This window comes from Sarcophilus harrisii, chromosome 3 (genome assembly GCF_902635505.1).
Source record: "Sarcophilus harrisii chromosome 3, mSarHar1.11, whole genome shotgun sequence".
In the NCBI taxonomy this organism is placed as follows: domain Eukaryota; kingdom Metazoa; phylum Chordata; class Mammalia; order Dasyuromorphia; family Dasyuridae; genus Sarcophilus; species Sarcophilus harrisii.
In genome coordinates, this window is record NC_045428.1 from 564,487,180 (window position 1) to 564,505,892 (window position 18,713).

Genomic DNA, 18,713 nt, shown 5'->3' on the forward strand with positions numbered 1-18,713 from the left:
TAAATTGGTGGGATAAAGTAGCACTAGCTGGGAGTAGAAAGCAGTAGGGAAAGGCTTCCTGGAAAAGGTAGTGCTTGAGCTGAGCTTTGAAGGAAACCAAGGGTTCTAGGAGAGATAGTGAAGAGGGAGTTTGAGATCCTCTGGCTCCAGACCTTAGCCTGTGTTGTCTCCTGAGCCAGCCCTGACTTGGAGAGAGCAAGGGACACTCCTCTTGCTGGGAGTCCACCACCTAGTATAGAGCAAAAAGTTCTTTCTGCATTATACCTCATATAGCATTTTATGCTCTACAAAATACTTTCTTCATGACCACCACAATTAATAGATGGTGCATGGATCATTATATTCATTTTACAGAGGAGGGAAATAAGTCTTAGAGAAGTGAACTGTCTTGTCCAGCAGGGGAGAGCCAGAACTTATAAAAACCTGGGGTCTTTGGCCTCTGGCTCCCCTCTCCCCCACAGGGTGTGATCAGGGGGTCTGAGATGGCAGTTTCTTCTGCTCCATTGGTGATCATCCCTTGCTGTCACTCTGTACCAGCAGCACTGATCTGTGAGCTGCTCTAGGAAAGCCTGGCCTCCACACTTGTGCACTTGAGGTGGTGTGGCTGAAAAATGCACCCCAAGGGAGTGCCATTAGTGACTGCCATTAGCAGTCTCTATGGAGAACATTTCCCACCTTCCTTGGGGACTGCCCTGTTTGAGGGGCAGCATGAAACCATAGCTGGAGTCCACCTGGTGGGACAGGTCCCAGCATTCTGTTGTCCTCCCTTACCTCCATAGATTGGCCCGAGGAAGAGAAGAATGGGAGAGTGCAGCCCTTCAGAACGCTAATACCAAGTGCAATGGACTCCTCCCAGTCTGGGGACCCCATGTCCCAGAGTCCGCTTTTGCCACTTGTTTGGCAAGGTGAGTTTTGAGCTTCTGGTCATCTGCTGGGGGATTCCTGGGTGGTATGGAGGGAATCCACTAGAAGCAATTCTCTCTCTTTAAGGCAAACCTGAAGATAAAACTTGGTAGTTCTGCCATGCTAAGACTCGGGACCCATTACCCGTCACTGGTGTTGGGAGGAAACTAGATCCCTTTGCCTGCTTAGTCAGAAGCTTTATTTCTAAAGACAAAGGAATGAAGTGGGAATTCCTAGTATGAAGACATCCAGAAAAGGGGTTGGGTTAGAAATTTGGAGAATACTCCTAGGGTAGAAGGAATGAGACCTATTTCCTTTTATGGATGATAGGATTTGGAACAGGAAGGGACCTTAGTTATTATCTAATTTCAGATGAGAGAATGTCTGTGTCCTATAGAAATTTATCCTTCAAGAAAGTGGCCCATTTCCTCTTGCATTGCTCTAGGTCTCTACTTAGTTGAGGACTGTTAAGATCCATAATAGAAAAGTGAAATTTTCATGTCCCTTGTGTACTTTCTAGACCCCTTTTCACTTGCAAGTCTTTGGTCATTTGAGCCATCTGAATCACTTTTATGGTCTATAGGCTGAGGAGCCCTGGCCTGGGTCCAGTAGGAGGTGGTAGAAAAGGAGTCCTCTTGGAATTGGATTTGTAAAAGTAGAGTGATAGCCTTTTAAATAAAGAGTTAATGTTTGTATTTATTTTCCTGATCTTTCCTTCTGCTCTTGTCAGACATAACACGTACCTCCAGGAGTGCACGGGACAGCGAGAGCCTACTTATCAACTTAATGTTCATGACATCAAGTTACTCTTCCTCCGTTTTGCCATGGAACAGTCATTCAGTGTAGACACAGGAGGTGGCGGCAGAGAGAGCAACATACACCTAATCCCGTACATCATTCACACCGTGCTTTATGTCCTGAACACGTCAGTATCCCCTTCCAGCCCACCCAGCCCCCTCCCTTCCTCTTTTCCCAGTTTTTGTTTGATGATCCCATGGGGCGGCCACCTACCTCTGAGATGTGACTGTCGGTATTGGGGAAAGCGAACCCTGTACTTCCTGTCTCTGTGGCTCAGGGCATCAGCCCAGGGCAGAACAGAAAATGGCTGTCAGTGGCCTGACCAAGGGCTCGCTCGTTCAAGAGAAATAGCCACGGGTTTTGCCTCCATCTCTCTTCCAGGCTGCTTGGGCTGTGTGTGTCTGTTTGCCCATGTTTGTCTGGGAAAGTCTGGGGGGGCCGGGTGACAGGGCTAGAGATCACCTGGAAGTATCATCCAAATGGGAAGGTAGCTAGGAGAAAAGACCTGGATTATAGAGCAGGAAGGCTGACATCTGAAAATACTATAAGGAGTGCTTAGAAGGGCAGAGGAGACAAAACCCAGAGGGAATGAACACCTCACATCTGCCAGGAGTGACAGTGTATCCACAGACTTGACAGTCCCCCTAAGTTCAGCTTAGGTGGAAGGACAGTCTTTGCTTGTTTCAGTTCTGCCTCACACGGTTGTTGTCCCTTTCATTTTCTCATAAGAGTCTGATCTTGTCACCCATTCTTCATTTAGAAATAGAAAGCACATGGGCAGGTCCACATTTGAATGCAGTATCAACATGGGCAGCACAGGTCTTGATGAAAATTTCCATTTCTTCATGCTGCCCTAGGGGACTCAGGTCCCATTCATTACTTTGGTTCTGCTTTAGTTGGTGGAAATCTTTCCCTCATTTTTTCCTTAATATGGCACAGCTTCCATTTTGTAAGGTTACAGAGGAAGGGATTCAGTTTTAGAGCCCAGATAGCTTTGTTTATGCCATTCATTGGGGGCTCAGTTGAGGCCCAGGTGCCTGGGTTTAATCCTTTGGAAGCCAGATAAGTGACTGAACTCCAGGTGAGGACAGACCCCTTGGCACTGCAGAGCAGTGGGCCACAAGCCAGCCTTACTGGCAGCATAGTGACTTGGAGTACCACAGACTACCATCAGCTGTTGGTGCTCTATTGTATTTTTATTTATTTTTAATGTTTGCCAATTACATTTTGATCTGCTCCTGGCTCCTGCTGCATTTATGCTTACCACCTCTGACCCAGACCACTGAGAGAGGAAGTGCCTGGCCCAAGGTTACATGATCAATAAGTATAAGTCAGCAGTGATCCTTTTGAACTTGCTAGGTCCTGCCTGTCTCCAAGGCATGCAGCTCTCTCTGCTGCATGTATTGCCTTTTGCCAGTTAGATTTACACTGAGGAAAAACCCTTCATTGTAACAGGTTACAACACTATTCAGTGATAATTGAGATCCTCATGTATGAGAGCCAGGACTAGAGAACATTCCCCCCTGTTCCAGAGAAACAGCTCTTTATTCCATACTGACCTATACAGTTAAACCAGTCTATAAAGGCACAGCCTGGGACCCCACCAGCGTTTCTCTTTGTGGAAAACAAAGAGTTTAGATCACAAGAGCTCTAAATTCCCTTTTTTATCTCTAGAATTCTTGGTTTCAAGTCTTCCTTCAGCACTGATACATCTGTTTTGTTTGGGTCAGATGTTATAATACACTGTTCTCAGGGCCCTTCCAATTCCCACATTCTATAATTAAATCCTTGCCCATTGTCTGAAAAGTAGGGGAAGGAAACTGTGTTTCTCTTGCCTTCCCTCTCCCAGTTTCCCCTAGGCCACTTTCTCAGGCTCAATTCAAAGCTGCCTTCCGTCTGCACACCTGATTACAAAATGCTGGTGTAGAAGGGCAGAGTAGGGAGGTAGGAGCAGTGTTGGATATAGAGTAGACCTTGTGTTTACCTAAAGAAAAAGAAAATACTTCACTGTACTGATAAAATTATAGCCTAAACTTGGGCATAAGCCACATAAAGACATAGAGGACTGGTGGACAGGGTTGGGGGCACAATATCAGCTAATCTGGGAAAACCTCAAAGAAGTGAAAAGAGAGATGTTTTGGTGGGGCTCTGGTTTCATATAATTTTTTGTGTGTGGGGGGGGTTCTTTTTATTACAGAACCAGGGCAACTTCCCGAGAAGAGAAGAACTTGCAGAGCTTTTTAGAGCAGCCCAAGGAAAAGTGGGTAGAGAGTGCCTTTGAGGTGGATGGGCCCCACTACTACACTGTTTTGGCCCTCCACATCTTGCCCCCAGAGAGATGGAGAGCCATCCGAGTGGAGATCCTTCGGAGGCTCTTGGTGATCTCCCAAGCCCGAGCAGTGTCGCCAGGGGGAGCCAGCAGGTCAGTAGTCCCAGCCTTGCCTTTCTCCTTTGTTCCTTTATGAAGTGGCTGCCTTGTGGTCTTGACTAGTGTATTCTCCCAGTATTTAAGAGTTGCTTAGCAACATGTATGTACTAAGTGAAGGAATGTTTATTTGACTCGGTAGCTGATGTTAACCCTTTCTTGTCCTGTCAACCAAATTCATTCACGTTGAGCTTAATGTCCATGCTTGACAGTCGGCTTTTACTCCTCAAAGTTCCAGTTCATTTCCTCCCGTGATACTGTTTTTAAGTAACTAAAAAGTCACTTGTAAAGTGACTTAAATTCAGAAATTTAAGCCAGCCAAGTAGATAGGTATCACAAATGGGGAACAGTAGGGAGCCCTGATCAGAATTCTATTGGAACTCTTTCATCTTGATGCATAAAACTGGAAGAATTCAGAAGAAAGAGAACTTGGATCTTCCTTTTCTGATAGAGTAGTAAATTCATCATTTTGGGGTAGAATTACTTTGCTGGTAGGCCATTCAATCATCATGCATTTTTTTAAGTGCTTATTACATACATTTTAAAAATGTCGAAAATGATCCCTTAGTGATCTTATTTTATGACATAGGGGAGAGGAGATAACCTGTGTAAATCAGAACTGATAAATACAGAAGAGATGGAGAAACCCTAGTAGCTGAGAGGAACCAGAAAGGCCCCTTAGGGGAAGTGGCACTTCAGCTGAGTTTTAAAGAAGCCAGGGCATCCCAAGAATCAGATGTTGAGAGAAAGAATATTCCAGACATGTTTTAGGAAAGGATCGATTGTAAACTCAATATAATGGGATCTAGAGTACGCCGGAGCAAGATCCACTATAGGAAGGGGTGGAAAGGGCCCAGGTTGTTTTAAGTGCCAAACAGAGGACTTTATCAGTGTGATATGAGAGAGCCACCAGAGTTGATGGCACACATGTATGTGTGTGAGATATAGTCAGACTCACTCAAAGAAAATCACTGGCATTGAGTATTGGAAGAATTGTAGTGGGTAGAGACTTGAGGCAGAAAGACCAAGGAGGAGATTATTGAGAGGCAATGAGAACCTAAATTAGTATGGCAGCTACATGAGTAGAGGCAAAGAGATATATTTGAGAGTTGGGAAAATAGAAACAAGATTTATTAAGATAACTGGTTTTGTCTGGGGATCAAGGCTGCAAACCTGGGGGATTGGGAAGAGTGGTGCTCTTAGCAGAACATTAATAAGCTCTGTTATGGAGAAACTGAGTTTGAGGGGTAAAGACTTAGAGGGAATTGATAACATGAATTTGTAGCTCTGGAGAAACACTTAAGACTGGATTGATGACTGTGGGAATCATCTGAAAGAAGTTGAAAATTGAACCAGTGGGAGCGGTGAGATCCCTTTTCTTTTTCCAGCTTTTTCCTTTCCCTGTCAAAAAGCTAGAGTTTACTCCACATACTTTACTATCCCCTAACTCTTAAAATGGCTAGTCTTAAGAGACCTCTAGACCCCTTCAATTTACAGATCAAGAAACTGAGACCAGAGAGGGTGAAGTAACTTTGGTCTAGTTCACACGGGGTAAGAGTGGTAGAGCCAGGCGTCTGAACGCCCATTTCAAGGCTCTCTCTGGTAACCATTCTATCCCCTCATGGAAAATTTCAGGTAGAATCAAGCCAGTTGCTATTAAGCTTCTGTAATTTGGATCTAATGGAAAGTTCTCCCAGAAACACTCTTTGGAAAGAATAAACTCCAAGTAAATAAGATGTAAACCCTCCAGATCTAACATTCTGTGATCTTAGGACATTGGGCCTCTCCCACTTTTCCAGTATTTCCCAAGAGGCTAAGACCCAAATTATTAATAGTTAATTTGCCGCCTGAAACCTGGAATCAGATTAAGCTAAGGAGCTACTGATAAAACTCTACTTGCATTAATGGAAAATGTGGTGATTGTTTATTTGGTTCTGGCTCTGGAGAGCAAGCATGTGATCTTAGCCCACAAGGGCCTGTTTGAATTCAATTAAGGAGCTAGAGTCCATTACCATCCAAACCAGTTAGAGAAAAGATGATTTGGTTGCAGCCCAATTAGGAAATCCTGCATTAGCCACACTCTGAGTTGCCATCTCTCTGTAGCAATTTAGTCACCTTTACTAATTGGCTTTAAATAATTAAGTCGGGTAGAGCCACCCAAGATTTCTGCTTACTAAAGCAAGGCAGGCAAGGGGAACAACATAAAGCTGTAAGTGGTCTGGGAGAAATGGGCAGAATTATTACTGGCGAGACTGGGCCAGTATGGGTAATAAAGACCCCTGTAAGGAAAGGAACCGTGTTAGTTACTGTGGAGATTCTTCCTTTCTGTTGTGGCTTTGTCATAAATTCTGTATAATAAATGGAAAGAAATAGCTATAGATGTATAGAAGTAGAAATAGATGTCTATTAATGACTATTACCATTTGTGCAAAGAAGATTCAGAAATAAACTTCTTTGCAAAAAGTTCTTAGTGATGGGACCTAACTCACATTCTTATATTTCTGCCTCTCCCCTTCCCCTTGGCCACTCAGTACAGTGCCTGGCACATACATAATAGATGCTATAGAAATGCATATTCTTTTCTTTTCCCTTTACTGTCCAAATTCATAAATTTTCATCTATGCAATTTTAAAGATCTTGCAGATGTCTGTGGCTAGCCACACAGCATAGCAAGTGAAACACACAGAGAGTTGCCAAAGTAGATCATTATTATCATATAAGGCACTTGCTTCTCAATGAATTTAGCCTTAGAAAGCAGCAGAAAAAGCTTCCCACTGCAAAAAAAGGAAGGGGAATGAGTGTTCAGTTGGGTGGTGTTTGAAGAAGCAGGGAGTTCACCATCCTATAACAGCTAAATGTGCTTTAGCTTTTCTGTTGATTTATTCTTCTGACTTAGAAATTAATTGAGGAAAACTTAACAAAAATTTAAACAAAACACTTATATTTTTCTGAAACTAGAATGTCATCTTTTGTTATCACAAAATTTCAGAATTATAGGCTACCCAAAAGATCCAAGAAGACATTTAAGATGGCACTTAGTCTATTCTATTTCTATACCATTAAGGCATGCTCTTGATGCCATCCTTGAGAAGGTGTTCATCCAACCTCTGCTTTATCTTGTTTCCAGTATTAAGATTGTCTCTAATTTAAGAACCTGACACATTCCACTGAAGCCCTACACAGATGCTTTTGTACCTCTAGAGCAGGGCTTTTGAGTTCTGGTCTGGTGATACTTCCCTCTGTGATGGCCCCACTGTGATCTTTCCTAGAGCAAGGTTTTTTTTTTTTGTTGGTTTTTTTTTTTTTTTTAATAAGAGAAGGTTAAAGGGGTTCTCAGAAGCTGAGTCCTTGTTTTCCAAGGAGGAGACTAAACTGAATCACCGGATTAGCTAAGGATAAAGCTAGTTGGAGACCAAGGGGTGTGGTAAAGAGCATCAGGATTATCCTAGGATTTAAAAGGTGTTAGGGTGGTACCAGGACACCCTGTCTTGTGATTTGTCAATGCAGACTTTCCGTTCTGTTTTTGACCTGGTATGTATTTCGTGAATTATATTTGTTCAGCTCACCTTGAAAGTCCCATTCACCCCAACCCTGCCATCCTCACTCTCACTGGTTTCCAAAAAAGTAGGGGGAGGGAAATGGGCCTGAGTAGCAAGGGATGAATTGATGTGAATTATCTTAGCCTCTTTGGATCAGTTTCTTTATCTGTAAAATGAGAGGGTTGCACTAGGATACTCATTAGCTCCCTTTTAGCCCTAAATTAATTACAATCTAATCCAACTACCTCATTTTGCCGACAAGGAAAACAAGAAGTTGGGAGGGGAACGCACTTGCTGAGTGTCACATTGGTGAATGAGTAGCAGAAGTGGCATCTGAAGCCAGGTCTTGAGCTCTCTTCTTGATTGAGAATGAGGCCCAATCAGAGCCTTGGATCCCACCACGTCTGCCAGGCAGTGGAGGTACTTCTCTAAAACAAGGAGGGTTAGGGAAGTGATGATAGCAGTGACCTAGTCGCTCAAAAATAAGATTCCGGTATTTTGATGATTGGCCCTGGAGTTTGTGTTGGGCAGTCTCCATTTCAATAGGATGAACATAGCATTGTCACTAATACAGTGATTCCTTCCATTGGTGCAAGTCTTAGCTGCCCCTTTGTTCCCTTTCCTGGGAGATTCTTGACTGTGATCTTCTGTGGATTGGCCAGAGAGGGTCTGTCTGTTGTGCTCAGGATCTGGTGGGATTGGTTCTGTTTTGTGGATCCCAGAATGGCACTGATCGAGGCCTGGCCCTGTCCTTCCTCAGTGATGTCTGTGGCCTGCTTGTGCTCAGGTCACACAGAGCGCTACTTTGGAAATGTTAGTTACTTCAGCTAGAAGTCTGGGACATGTGGGACAGATGTTCTGAGGCATCAGGATGCTACCGACAACTCACTTTCTTGTCTCCTCCCAGACTGACAGATAAGTCTGTGAAGGACTACTCGGCCTATCGCTCCGCACTTCTCTTCTGGGCCCTAGTCGATCTCATTTACAACATGTTTAAGGTAAGAAAGGCCAAGCATGTGGCAGCCTTTGGTGAGCCAGGCAAGTCACCCGAGGACTGCTGGCTTTCTTCCCTCTTTCCTCTCCTCCTCCTCCTGCTCTTCATATTCTGTTCTCAGGAACCCAAGGTGTCTTAAACTGGGGAAGAATCCCCTCTCTTCATTCCTTTTTGAAGGATGGCCCCTTTCTTTGCTCCTCACTCAGCTTCTCAAGGAAGCCTTCGCTCCTTTAATGTTGTTCATGCTGTGTTTTGGCTTATAGACTTGCTATTTTATGATGCTGATGAGAATTCTTAAGCCTTTTTTACACTTGGAAGTTTTGTAGTTCTAGTCAGAGCTTAAGCTCCTTCCAAGAGCATGGGACAAGGACAGCATGCCATGTCTTTATAACTTTAGGCAACTGATTTCCTTTGTCTTGTCCTCGGTTTACTATCTATAAAATGATCGCTAAAGTCCCTTTGAGTGTTAAAATTATATGATGAATAGTAATTCATACTTAGTGCTTCCTCACAATAAATAGCCCAGGGGGATAGATGGTCAGTGCAAGCAGAGCTGTTGTAACTTTACAGTGGCCTGGAGAGTCTGAGTGATTTTTCTGCAGTCACGTAGCTCAAGAGAGGTGTAGCTAAAACCCAGATCTCTGGCTCCTAGTGCCCCTCCACCCTGTGAGATCAGGTCAGCTATGATCATGGGCCCCCTTTCTGCTTTTCAAGCACTTTGTTTTCCCAGCTGAATGAAGCAATGCCTTTTGGAAGTACAGGGATGAAGTATTCTAGAGGAGGAGAGGCTGTCACTTGTAATGGCTTGCCTGGCAGTCCCATCTCCCCTTTCCCCCCTTTCCTCACCTAGGTAAGAATACTGGTTGAGGTGAGGCAGCAGCAGCATCTAATAACGGGTTATTGGGAACAGAATGAATTAGAGTTTTGTTGTTCTTGGAAGCAAAAAAAAAAAAAAAAAGTCCTCCAGCTATTGCTTTGATGTTTATAGAAGGTGGTATATTTTTTCAAGCGAGTGAAATAACTGGATTGTCCTAAGGAAAAATCAACCTGAGCTTGAGTCATGTTTGTCCCTGACCCCGTCTCCTGTTGGTTCTTGCAGAAGGTGCCTACCAGTAACACGGAGGGAGGCTGGTCCTGCTCTCTAGCTGAGTTTATCCGCCACAATGACATGCCCATCTATGAAGCCGCAGACAAGGCCCTGAAAACGTTCCAAGAGGAGTTCATGCCTGTGGAAACATTCTCAGAATTCGTAGATGTGGCTGGTCAGTGTCTCTCTGTTCCCTTTTATTCATTCACTTATAAATCCCTTCACAAAGTGTGTATGTCAAGGATCAGGGCAGGTGTTGAGGTAAGCCGTGCTTCCCTGCCTTCGTTGAACTCGAATAAGCTACAGACCCTAGTAGCCTCCTACTGCAAGTGTGTTCAAGAGTTTCAGAATAGAATGCTCGTGAGGTCCAAGGGAACGGTCTTCCAGGGAATTGGGGGAGCTTCCTGGAGGAGGCCAGTACAAATTGGGCCTTAAAGGATGGAAAGGGGAGGGCATTGCAGGTGGAGAGCAAAGGTGCAGGGCCACGGGCGTGTTAAAGGGACAAAGCGTAATCCTCTTAGGCTTTGGCAAAAGAGTAAGATGTGGTGAGGCTGGAGAGAGAAAGGGACCCCAGGATTTAGCGTGTGGCCAAGAAGTTTGAGGTGTCCTCGGGAGTATTAAGGGACCCTTCAATGCTTTGGAATGGAGAATGCATGCTATGCTGAGGATTCTCTAAGTACTTTGTCACATAGTAGATGGGCCTGAAGGAGGTCACCTGAGGCACAGGCTGACTGAACTGCCCAAGAGCACACAGGAAAGAATTGTTAGAGGTGGGATTTGAACCCATATTTTCCTGCATATGGGATATGGATCTCACAGACAGGGAAGGATAGAACTGAAAGAGGTAGAAGATCTATTAGGAAACAAGTGTAGGAATGAAACCCTCTGCTGAAGTGATGATCATGGACATAGAGAAGAGGGAAGCAGACAACAGTGATGTTATCACAGTAGAATTCATGAAGTATGTGTATATCTGTGTTGCTCTTATTTATAAATGAAAGATGAGGAAGGGGGAGAGTCAAAGAGTCAGGGTATCACAAGAAACAGTAAGATTAGCAGGAAGATCTGGTTTAGGGGGAACAATTATAACCTCTGCTTCAGAATTTTGCTTTAAAGGCCATCACCTAAGCCTTCAAATCATCAGGTCAGAACCAGAAGTCATCTATTCAAAGGCACTTGTTTAAGGAAACATAGGAAGGAGTTTCTGGGTTCCTGCTGTCACCGGCTCTCCCTGGCAGACTCTGGAAGATTTGTGGAGATGCCATCCCCCTTCTGGGCCCAATCCTGCTTTTGTGAAGGCTTGGAAAATTAGCATGTGAATGGAAGCTCCTCTGTGGAGCTAAGCTCTCCCATCCTCCAGCTTTCTTTACTCTCCTTGGAGCTAAGAGCTCCTCTGTCTCTGCTATCTTGTGGCAGAATCTTCACTTGGTGGGGGAAGTTGAAGGTGATCCTTTTGCCGAGCATCTGCGTCCTGGGAGCACAGTCGTTCCTATTTGTATAGTCCTTTTGAAGTTATAAAGCTACTCCCTTCTCCCTTAGCTACTTGACAACTCCCTTCTGAAGCAAGTAGAGAGGGCAAAATTATCTCCATTAGCCAGCTGAGCAAACTGGGGTTTAGAAGGAAGCAGGACTTGTCCAGAGTCTCTGGTAAGTGGGAACACTCCTGGAAACCAGCTGCTCCTGTGTCCCCACAGGCTTTTCACTTGGCTGGGAAGAAGCCACAAAGGCATAATGTGTAGCATTCCACTAGGCAAGAGAATGCCCTTTCCCAGGTGTCAGCATTGTGACCCCTCATGGCTGATGGGGGGGACCTGTGAATGGCTCACCCAAGTCAGGACTCTCTGGTCTGCAGCAAGCTCCAGATGGAGAAAATGGTGATGCCCCTGACACCTTGGGTACTCCTGGGCCTCAGTCACCTTCGCTTTTTATAGGTGAGGGAAATTGAGGCCCAGAAAAGACACTTGCTTGAAGTCACTCTATTGATTCAGGTCAGAATATCATTGCTTTTATGCATGGAGAAAGTGACACTCAGGAAATGAGTGGTGCTGTCTCACGAACAGAGTCTGTAGACCAAAGACCTAGGATTTTGAGTGGCCCTAGCTAACCGAGGAGCAAAATGGGAATGATGATCCTCATGTCTCCTTATGATGGCTTTAAAAACAAAACAAAACACTTTTTTAGTTTTAAAGCATTCTAGGAATGTGAGTTGCTATTAAATTGGGATCACAGAGTTAGAGCTGGAAAGAAATGGAAAGAGATCTTCTGATCTGGCCTCTCTTTTTATAGACCCAGCCATCCAGAAAGCTTCAGTGACTTGCCAGAAGTCCCCCAGGCAGCATTTAGTAGAACTAGCATTTGGGGACAAGGCTTCTAACTCACGGTCCAGTGGTTTTGCTGCTATGCAGCATGACCCTTGTCTAATTTCCTTATTCAGTTGCAGAAACTGAGGCCTGGGAGAGGTTGGGTGATTTGGAATCACACAAGTTACTCATGTTTGTAATGAAGGTTTTTATGGTACTTTGTGGTTTACAAAGTCGCTTTACATAGATTAGTTTATTTGATTCTGACCACCATGCAAGTCAAGTGTTCCCATTTTGTAGATGAGGAAGTGTAAGTGCACAGAGATTAAGTGACTTCCCTGGTTAGCACAGCTAATATTTGACTAAACCAAGACTTTAGCCCAAATCTGACGCCCACTCCAATGCTGTTGGCAAGATGTTGCTCTCTAAAATACACCATAAGGATCACAAAAATCCTTAAGCAGAAAGGATTGTGCACAAAAGCACAAAAAGCAGAAAAAAAATGAGAGCTCATTTCTGCATCAACAGGAGGTCAGACCAGATCATCACTTTGGCTCTGGACTAGAACACGGGCCTCCTGAGTGCTGGATTGTCTTTGCCCACTGTACAGATTCTGTTCACAGCAAACTTGCTTTCCTAAGTATGAAAGTGCTAGAACTGGTTTGAGACCAGCCTAGCTGGGGCTTCTGCTGTGATCCACTGAGGGCTGCCTATGGTTAATCTTTGTAGCACTAAGTGAGCCTTGTCAGCATCCTCCTTGTTTTCTAGGTGGCAGAAAAAGCTCTGGTCTTAGAATAGAGAAATCTCTGCTAGATGCCAACTTTAGCACTCAGAATAGTCTTGACTACTTCATCTCTTGCTGAACCTCAGTTGCTTTAAATATAAAATATGAATGATAGCACTCGTACAGGCTTGCAGGCCACTTGATGGGATGGCAATATAGACATGTTTTTCTTCCCAGCCTCTCAAATCTCTCCAAAACAGAAATTTTGTACCAGAGATAAAGTAGTTTCATCTGTCTCTCCAATCCAGGAAACCAGGATTCCAAACAAGGTTAAAACTCTTACGAACTAACCAATCCCTAACAAGTACTTAACTCCATACCTGCTCTCCTCTCCATCATGTTCCCAGCAGCCAAACTACCTGAACCACCCTACACACTTGTAATAGAGCTCAATTCTAAAAATGCCTCTGAGATCCGGACTGCATACTGCAGAAATCTGCTTACATGTGATGACAGCCAGGCAGCATTTGGTACCCGCTGGGCCAGAGAACTGAGGAATGGGGAGCAGTGGCAAGGAGGAAGACTGGAACTTCAGAAAACAAAGTATCAACTGAAAAAATCCATAAATTTCTTCAAAAACGGAACAAAACAAAACAAACCCCCAAAACAGCCCAAGATTGCAAATTCCATGTAGTAGTAAAATATTAATATTTTATTAAAATTATTTAAATAAAATATTTATAAAATAAAAAAATAAAAAAAAATTAAAATAAAATAAGTAAAATAAAAAATATTAATAACTTCCTACTAAACCTAAAGGGAAGAATTCAGCAATTCTGTTCACCCCTGCCCTCAGAAGTCACCTGGGACAGAATCCTAGGCTGGTGAACTGTCCAGCTTAGGAGAGGCCAAGAGCTTCGAGTTTCAGCCCCAATGAGCAATTGGGGAAAATGAAAAAAAGATGGAAATTAGTAAAGATAGGACAAAGAAAATGAAAGGATCTTGAGCATGAACAGATAAACCAACAGGGAAGACCTTAACAGCAGAAGGAAACAATGGACTCCAGATCTAACGCAAGAGTTCAGGTATCCTAGCTGTGTGACCCTGGGCAAGTCACTTAACCCCAACTGCTTCAGCAAAAAAGTTTAGTTATCTCTGGATGAGAATGATGAGGTAGAAGACCCAATGGATTTTGAAGAGAGATTGCATCTCAGTCTGCTGTTTCTGAATGATTCAAAAGAGAAGAAGAAATGAGCAAGAATGTTGGGCCTGCCACTGTAAAAATAATTAGCAAAGTTAAGACTTGAATCCTTTGGTGGCAAGTCTCCCCAAGAAAACCAAAAAGATGAACTGATCAGGAATGCAAATACATGTTATTGGTCTTCCTTCTCAAAGAGGACCAAGGACATCAGGTGGCTGATGTCTTGACTTGCAAGTGAAGTGAATTTAAGGGCCGTGCAAAGTCATCAGCCTCATTCTTTCCTCCAAAGTCATGGAAGTAAAGGATAATCTGGAAGCAGTAACATTAAAGAAAGTATGTTCTCCATATAAGTCAGGATGCATAGAAACAATTTAAAGATTCTAAATGTCCCAGCAGAACACAACAGATCAAAAAAAACTGAACACTATAATACAAGAAAACTGACTGGAATTTCAGAAAACAAAGTATCAACTGAAAGAATCCATAAATTGCCTCAAACAGAACAAAACAAATAAACAAACAAAAAAATAGCCCAAGATTGCAAATTCCATGTAGTGGTAAAATTTAATAGTTCTGTTGAAAAACAACAAATTTTTCCAAATGACCATGAGGAAAACCTTCAAAAATAAGGGAAAGAATTCTAATAACAGTTCTGTTCTACATTCATCAGAAAATAGAGGAGAATGGAATAATGTGTTCCAAATAACAATAGAGCTCAGGGTGATTTACCTTATGAACCTCCTGACCATAAGTGAAAAAAGATGAATGTTTGACAGTACTTGTACAAGGAGGACTATTAGGAAGAACATGTTATAAAGATTATATTCTTTTATAGAAGTAATCATTTTAAAAATTATTCAATACAAAAACTTGTTCTCTGTTTCTCAGAGGATATAGATTTAGGACAAGTAGAACACTTGGTCCCTGAAATGATAGTAGTATGTTATCATCATTTTAAATTATGGGTCCTTTATTTTCACCAATGGGACTATAAGAAGATTTCCTTAATTCACTGTTTCTTTGGGTTTGATCTGATTGGGGGCTTTGTACCAATTTATACCTTTTGTTTCTATATGAGCTCAGTCATCAGCCCTCTATCTACATGAGATGACCATTCATGACTATTTGAACTTCTCTCTTCATCCCCTTCTTGGGGACATGACTCCTTTGTCACTTTCTGTTGCAAAAAAGTTTGCAAGGCAGCAGGAGCTCCTAACAGAGGAGAGAGAGGGCCTTCCCTTCCATTCCTGCCCTTCCCAGAAAGTAAAACTGAGGAGGAGCTGGCTTCAGCTTAGGACTTACAGAGGGGAAGGATGAGAGGGCTCAGCTCCGGTTGGCACTTGGCGTCAGTCTGAGCGGTAATGCTGTTTATCTCAGTGCAATACAGGGAGGAGAAGGGAGCTCGTTGAACCCGGGGGCAAGTTGGGGCGGCTGATTGACTTTCAGACTCCTCCTAAGTAAGGACTGTATTCTGTAACTTTGCTATTTTTCCTGAGCTGTTATGAATTCCCAGAATATAGAGACACACCTATTTTCAAATGTAGGTTTGATTTTTTTTTTTTTTCAGATTCAAATAGAGATGATTTCTACCACTTCTCCCTTATGCATAAATCAGTTGGTGATAATTCCCATGTTGATACATCCTCTGATAAATATGTATGGAGCATCTACTGTGTGCAAAGGGCCCGTGTTTAACACAGATGGTGTGCAGAGAGGATGGCAGCATGGTGGCTGCCCTTATAGAGCCCATCACGGCCCAGGGCCAGGGTGATAGCGAGGCAGATAATAACAAAACAAAGTTGTCCCTGTTCCCAGAGAGAAGCAATTCAGATGGCTCTGGGGGCCCGGCGGAGGAGGAATTAGGAGAGGCTTCTTTAGCTGGGCTTTGGGAATGGGAGCTGAGAAGGAGGGGCAGCCTTGGGAATGGGTCCTATGTCCAGAGCAGGGGAGGGAAGGAAGGCCGGAGAAGTTAGGGGGCAGAGTACAAGGACTCTGGCCACTTTGGGGAAGCTTCAGTGAGCGTCTGTGCCAGTGATTCGGGCCCTCGTCAGGGAGAGCTGGGCAGGGAGGGCGGCCTCCTGCAGGCTTGGGGCTGTCTTTACTTTGTAGCTGACCCTCGGCTCGGACATGGGGTTGTCTGTCCCAAAGGCTGGTCTGGCAGTTCTTGTCCCTGTGACCGGGGGCAAGTTCCCTTCTCCCTCTCACTTCCTCTTGTGTGAAATGGGATTGGGCCGGTGGTCCCTCAGTCCCATCACATCTGAGCAGGGTCATTCTGTCCACGCTTGGGGCTGCCCTTGCAGACCGGGCCCCAGGGGAGGGGGAGCCTCTCGTCCTTCAGAGCAGCCCCCCACCTGCCTCACCTGAGCCTAACAACCCCTCCTCTGCTGTTTTCTAGGACTTCTCTCGGAAATCAATTTCGCTGACAACTTCCTGAAGGACCTTTTGAACTCAATCCCCTGACCACCCACCCTGGGAGAGTGACCGGCCAAGACTGACCCCAGCCTGCCTTCCGCCCCTGTGTTTCTCCTCTCCTCGTGCTTTGGTTTCTTTCCGAGGGGCGCTGCCGTTAGCGTTCCCCTCCCCCGCGGTTTGTGTGGGAGCGGCTTGGGGGGTTTAGACTTTGCTATTTTATCTTGTGTGTGGTGCATTAGCTATGAAGTTATACGTACGTACCCCAAGCATTGGAGGACCCTGTACATACCAAGGGGCCATGAGTTGTCCTGGCCAAACTTAATACTTGAGTGTGCACATCTTGAGAAATAAGTGAATGAATAAATACCCATTGAAAAGGACATTTTGTTGGTGCTTACGCCTGTCGATTGGCAAACTCCTTTTCCTTGAGCAAACCCAGCGGTTTCAGAAGCGCAGCAGAGACCAGTGGAGGTGTCCGGATCCTTGTCTTGGAGCCCCTTGGTGCAGCAGGCTGGGAGGATGTCCGCGTGCCTTGGCTGGTGTGGAGCCCTAGCTGGAGCAGCATTCCTCTCCTCCTGAAGCCAAAGCCCACACCTCTCTCTTAGTAACTCTGCAGTCACAGTTTGGATCACAAGAACACATGAAATTTAATTCTCTCTGATGGGGAGCGGGGGAGGTCTGGGGGCAAGGGTGGGGAAAGGGGAATATAAAAACAGTGCCTGGCTTCTGAGTGGTGTCTTGGTGGCTGAGAAACCCCTGACAAAGTCAGTTGGAAGTGTTTGGGACTTTGGTTTGATTTTCCCAGGTTTGTGCTGACCTCAGTGAACTGCATGATTTGAACCCTCTGGCCATGGCCTCAATGGTGCTTAGCCAGTTTGCCGTATGCAGAACCACACGGCTTTACTGGCATCCTGGGCTTTTTCTACATCTCTTCCCAGATGGGAGATACTCAGCTTATTAATATTTATTAAGGTACTAGGTACTAGGAATATGACAAAAGCCTTGCCCTTCTAAGGGAGAGGGAAAAGGTAGTTGTGCTTCCATAAAGAGAGAGGTCACTACAAATGAGAGGTCCAATAAATTCTGGTTGGACCAATAAATAAACTGGATGGTTAGGCTTCCAGTGGCTTCTGGGGGTATCGGGAACAAGGTGTTGCTCCCTTCTCATCCCAAGTCTCCCTGATCAGTCCCAAGATGATCTGTGAATTAATATTTCTTCCATCGAAAATTCTTCCTTTCTCTCTCTTCCTCAATGTAATTTCTTTTATTGAGTTATCTTCTGTTTTGTCTACTATAGCTGATTTCTCCTTTACCAAAGCAATATATCTAGGAAGAAAAGATGGCCTTTGGAAGTAGCCATGGAAAATTCTTAACCTGAATTTCCAAGAGCCAGATCTGGATACCTTCTTGGAGGCTGATCAGTCAGCTTGTCTTTGTAGTCCCAAATTAGGAGCAGGAATGTGGATAGGAAGTTTGTGACCCTACTCCTGTCATGGAATAATTGAATGTTTCTCATTTAACTTAGTGGCTGAATAGGAAGGCTCCATGTGACTCACTGTGCCTTTCGGTTTTGTTCGGCAAACAGCATATATTTACTATGCAAAAGTTATGTGCCAGGATTTTGTGCTAGATCTTGGGAATTCAAAGGCAGAAGTCGTCTGTCCTTGCTTCCCAGAGCCTTTGGTCCTTGAAAGGGAGAGGGAAACAACACTGCTGAAGTTACCCCTGTTCCAAAGGGAAAGAAATCCCACAGGAGATAGAGAAAACCTGAGTATCTATTGTGTCTTTAATAACATGAAGAGAAAACCTGAGTATGTACTGTGATATGGTATTTGGGGGAAATCACTAAGTCCTCCCTTGTCTATTTCCCCAACTTTTGGAAATCTAAAACCACTTATCTAAAACCTTCCTGTTCCTATAATAATGATACCATGAGAAGGTGTGAAGTCCAGGATGGTGGTAGCTAGAGTGCTAAGCACAACATCCATAGCCTCCTTTTTCTCTTTCCTAAGCCAGTAAATGTGGGAGAGGGACAGAAGACCTTAAAGCTCACCATCTGCTTTGAGGAGAGATGCAGTGTTTATATGATATGTTCCCCACCCCTTCATAAAACTTACCATTTAGTCAGGAAGTACAAAACAAGTTCAGATGGCTGTCTAAAGTCTCACCTCTAAATATCTTAAAAGGTCTTATCAAAACTATATATTATCATGATTTTACGATCAGATGGAGGGCTTCAGAGAGAAGGTGACGTTTTAATTGGGCATTAGAGGTTAGATATATAGATGAACAGAGGGACGAGTGATTTCCTAATGACAGGGAATGGTAAA

General features: G+C 44.1%; 1 protein-coding gene across 1 annotated transcript in view; it reads left to right on the forward strand.

Annotated features, from left to right (window-relative positions):
* UBR4 (ubiquitin protein ligase E3 component n-recognin 4) overlaps window positions 1-16,763 on the forward strand; it is a 142,734-nt gene extending 125,971 nt beyond the window's left edge. Inside the window, exons 104-109 of the mRNA XM_031961544.1 lie at window positions 780-905; window positions 1,634-1,828; window positions 3,899-4,123; window positions 8,573-8,663; window positions 9,759-9,921; window positions 16,367-16,763. Coding sequence (XP_031817404.1) covers window positions 780-905; window positions 1,634-1,828; window positions 3,899-4,123; window positions 8,573-8,663; window positions 9,759-9,921; window positions 16,367-16,431 — 865 coding nt within the window. The 3' untranslated portion in view covers window positions 16,432-16,763. The remainder of the gene's footprint in view (window positions 1-779; window positions 906-1,633; window positions 1,829-3,898; window positions 4,124-8,572; window positions 8,664-9,758; window positions 9,922-16,366) is intronic.
* Window positions 16,764-18,713: the final 1,950 nt, after the last annotated feature.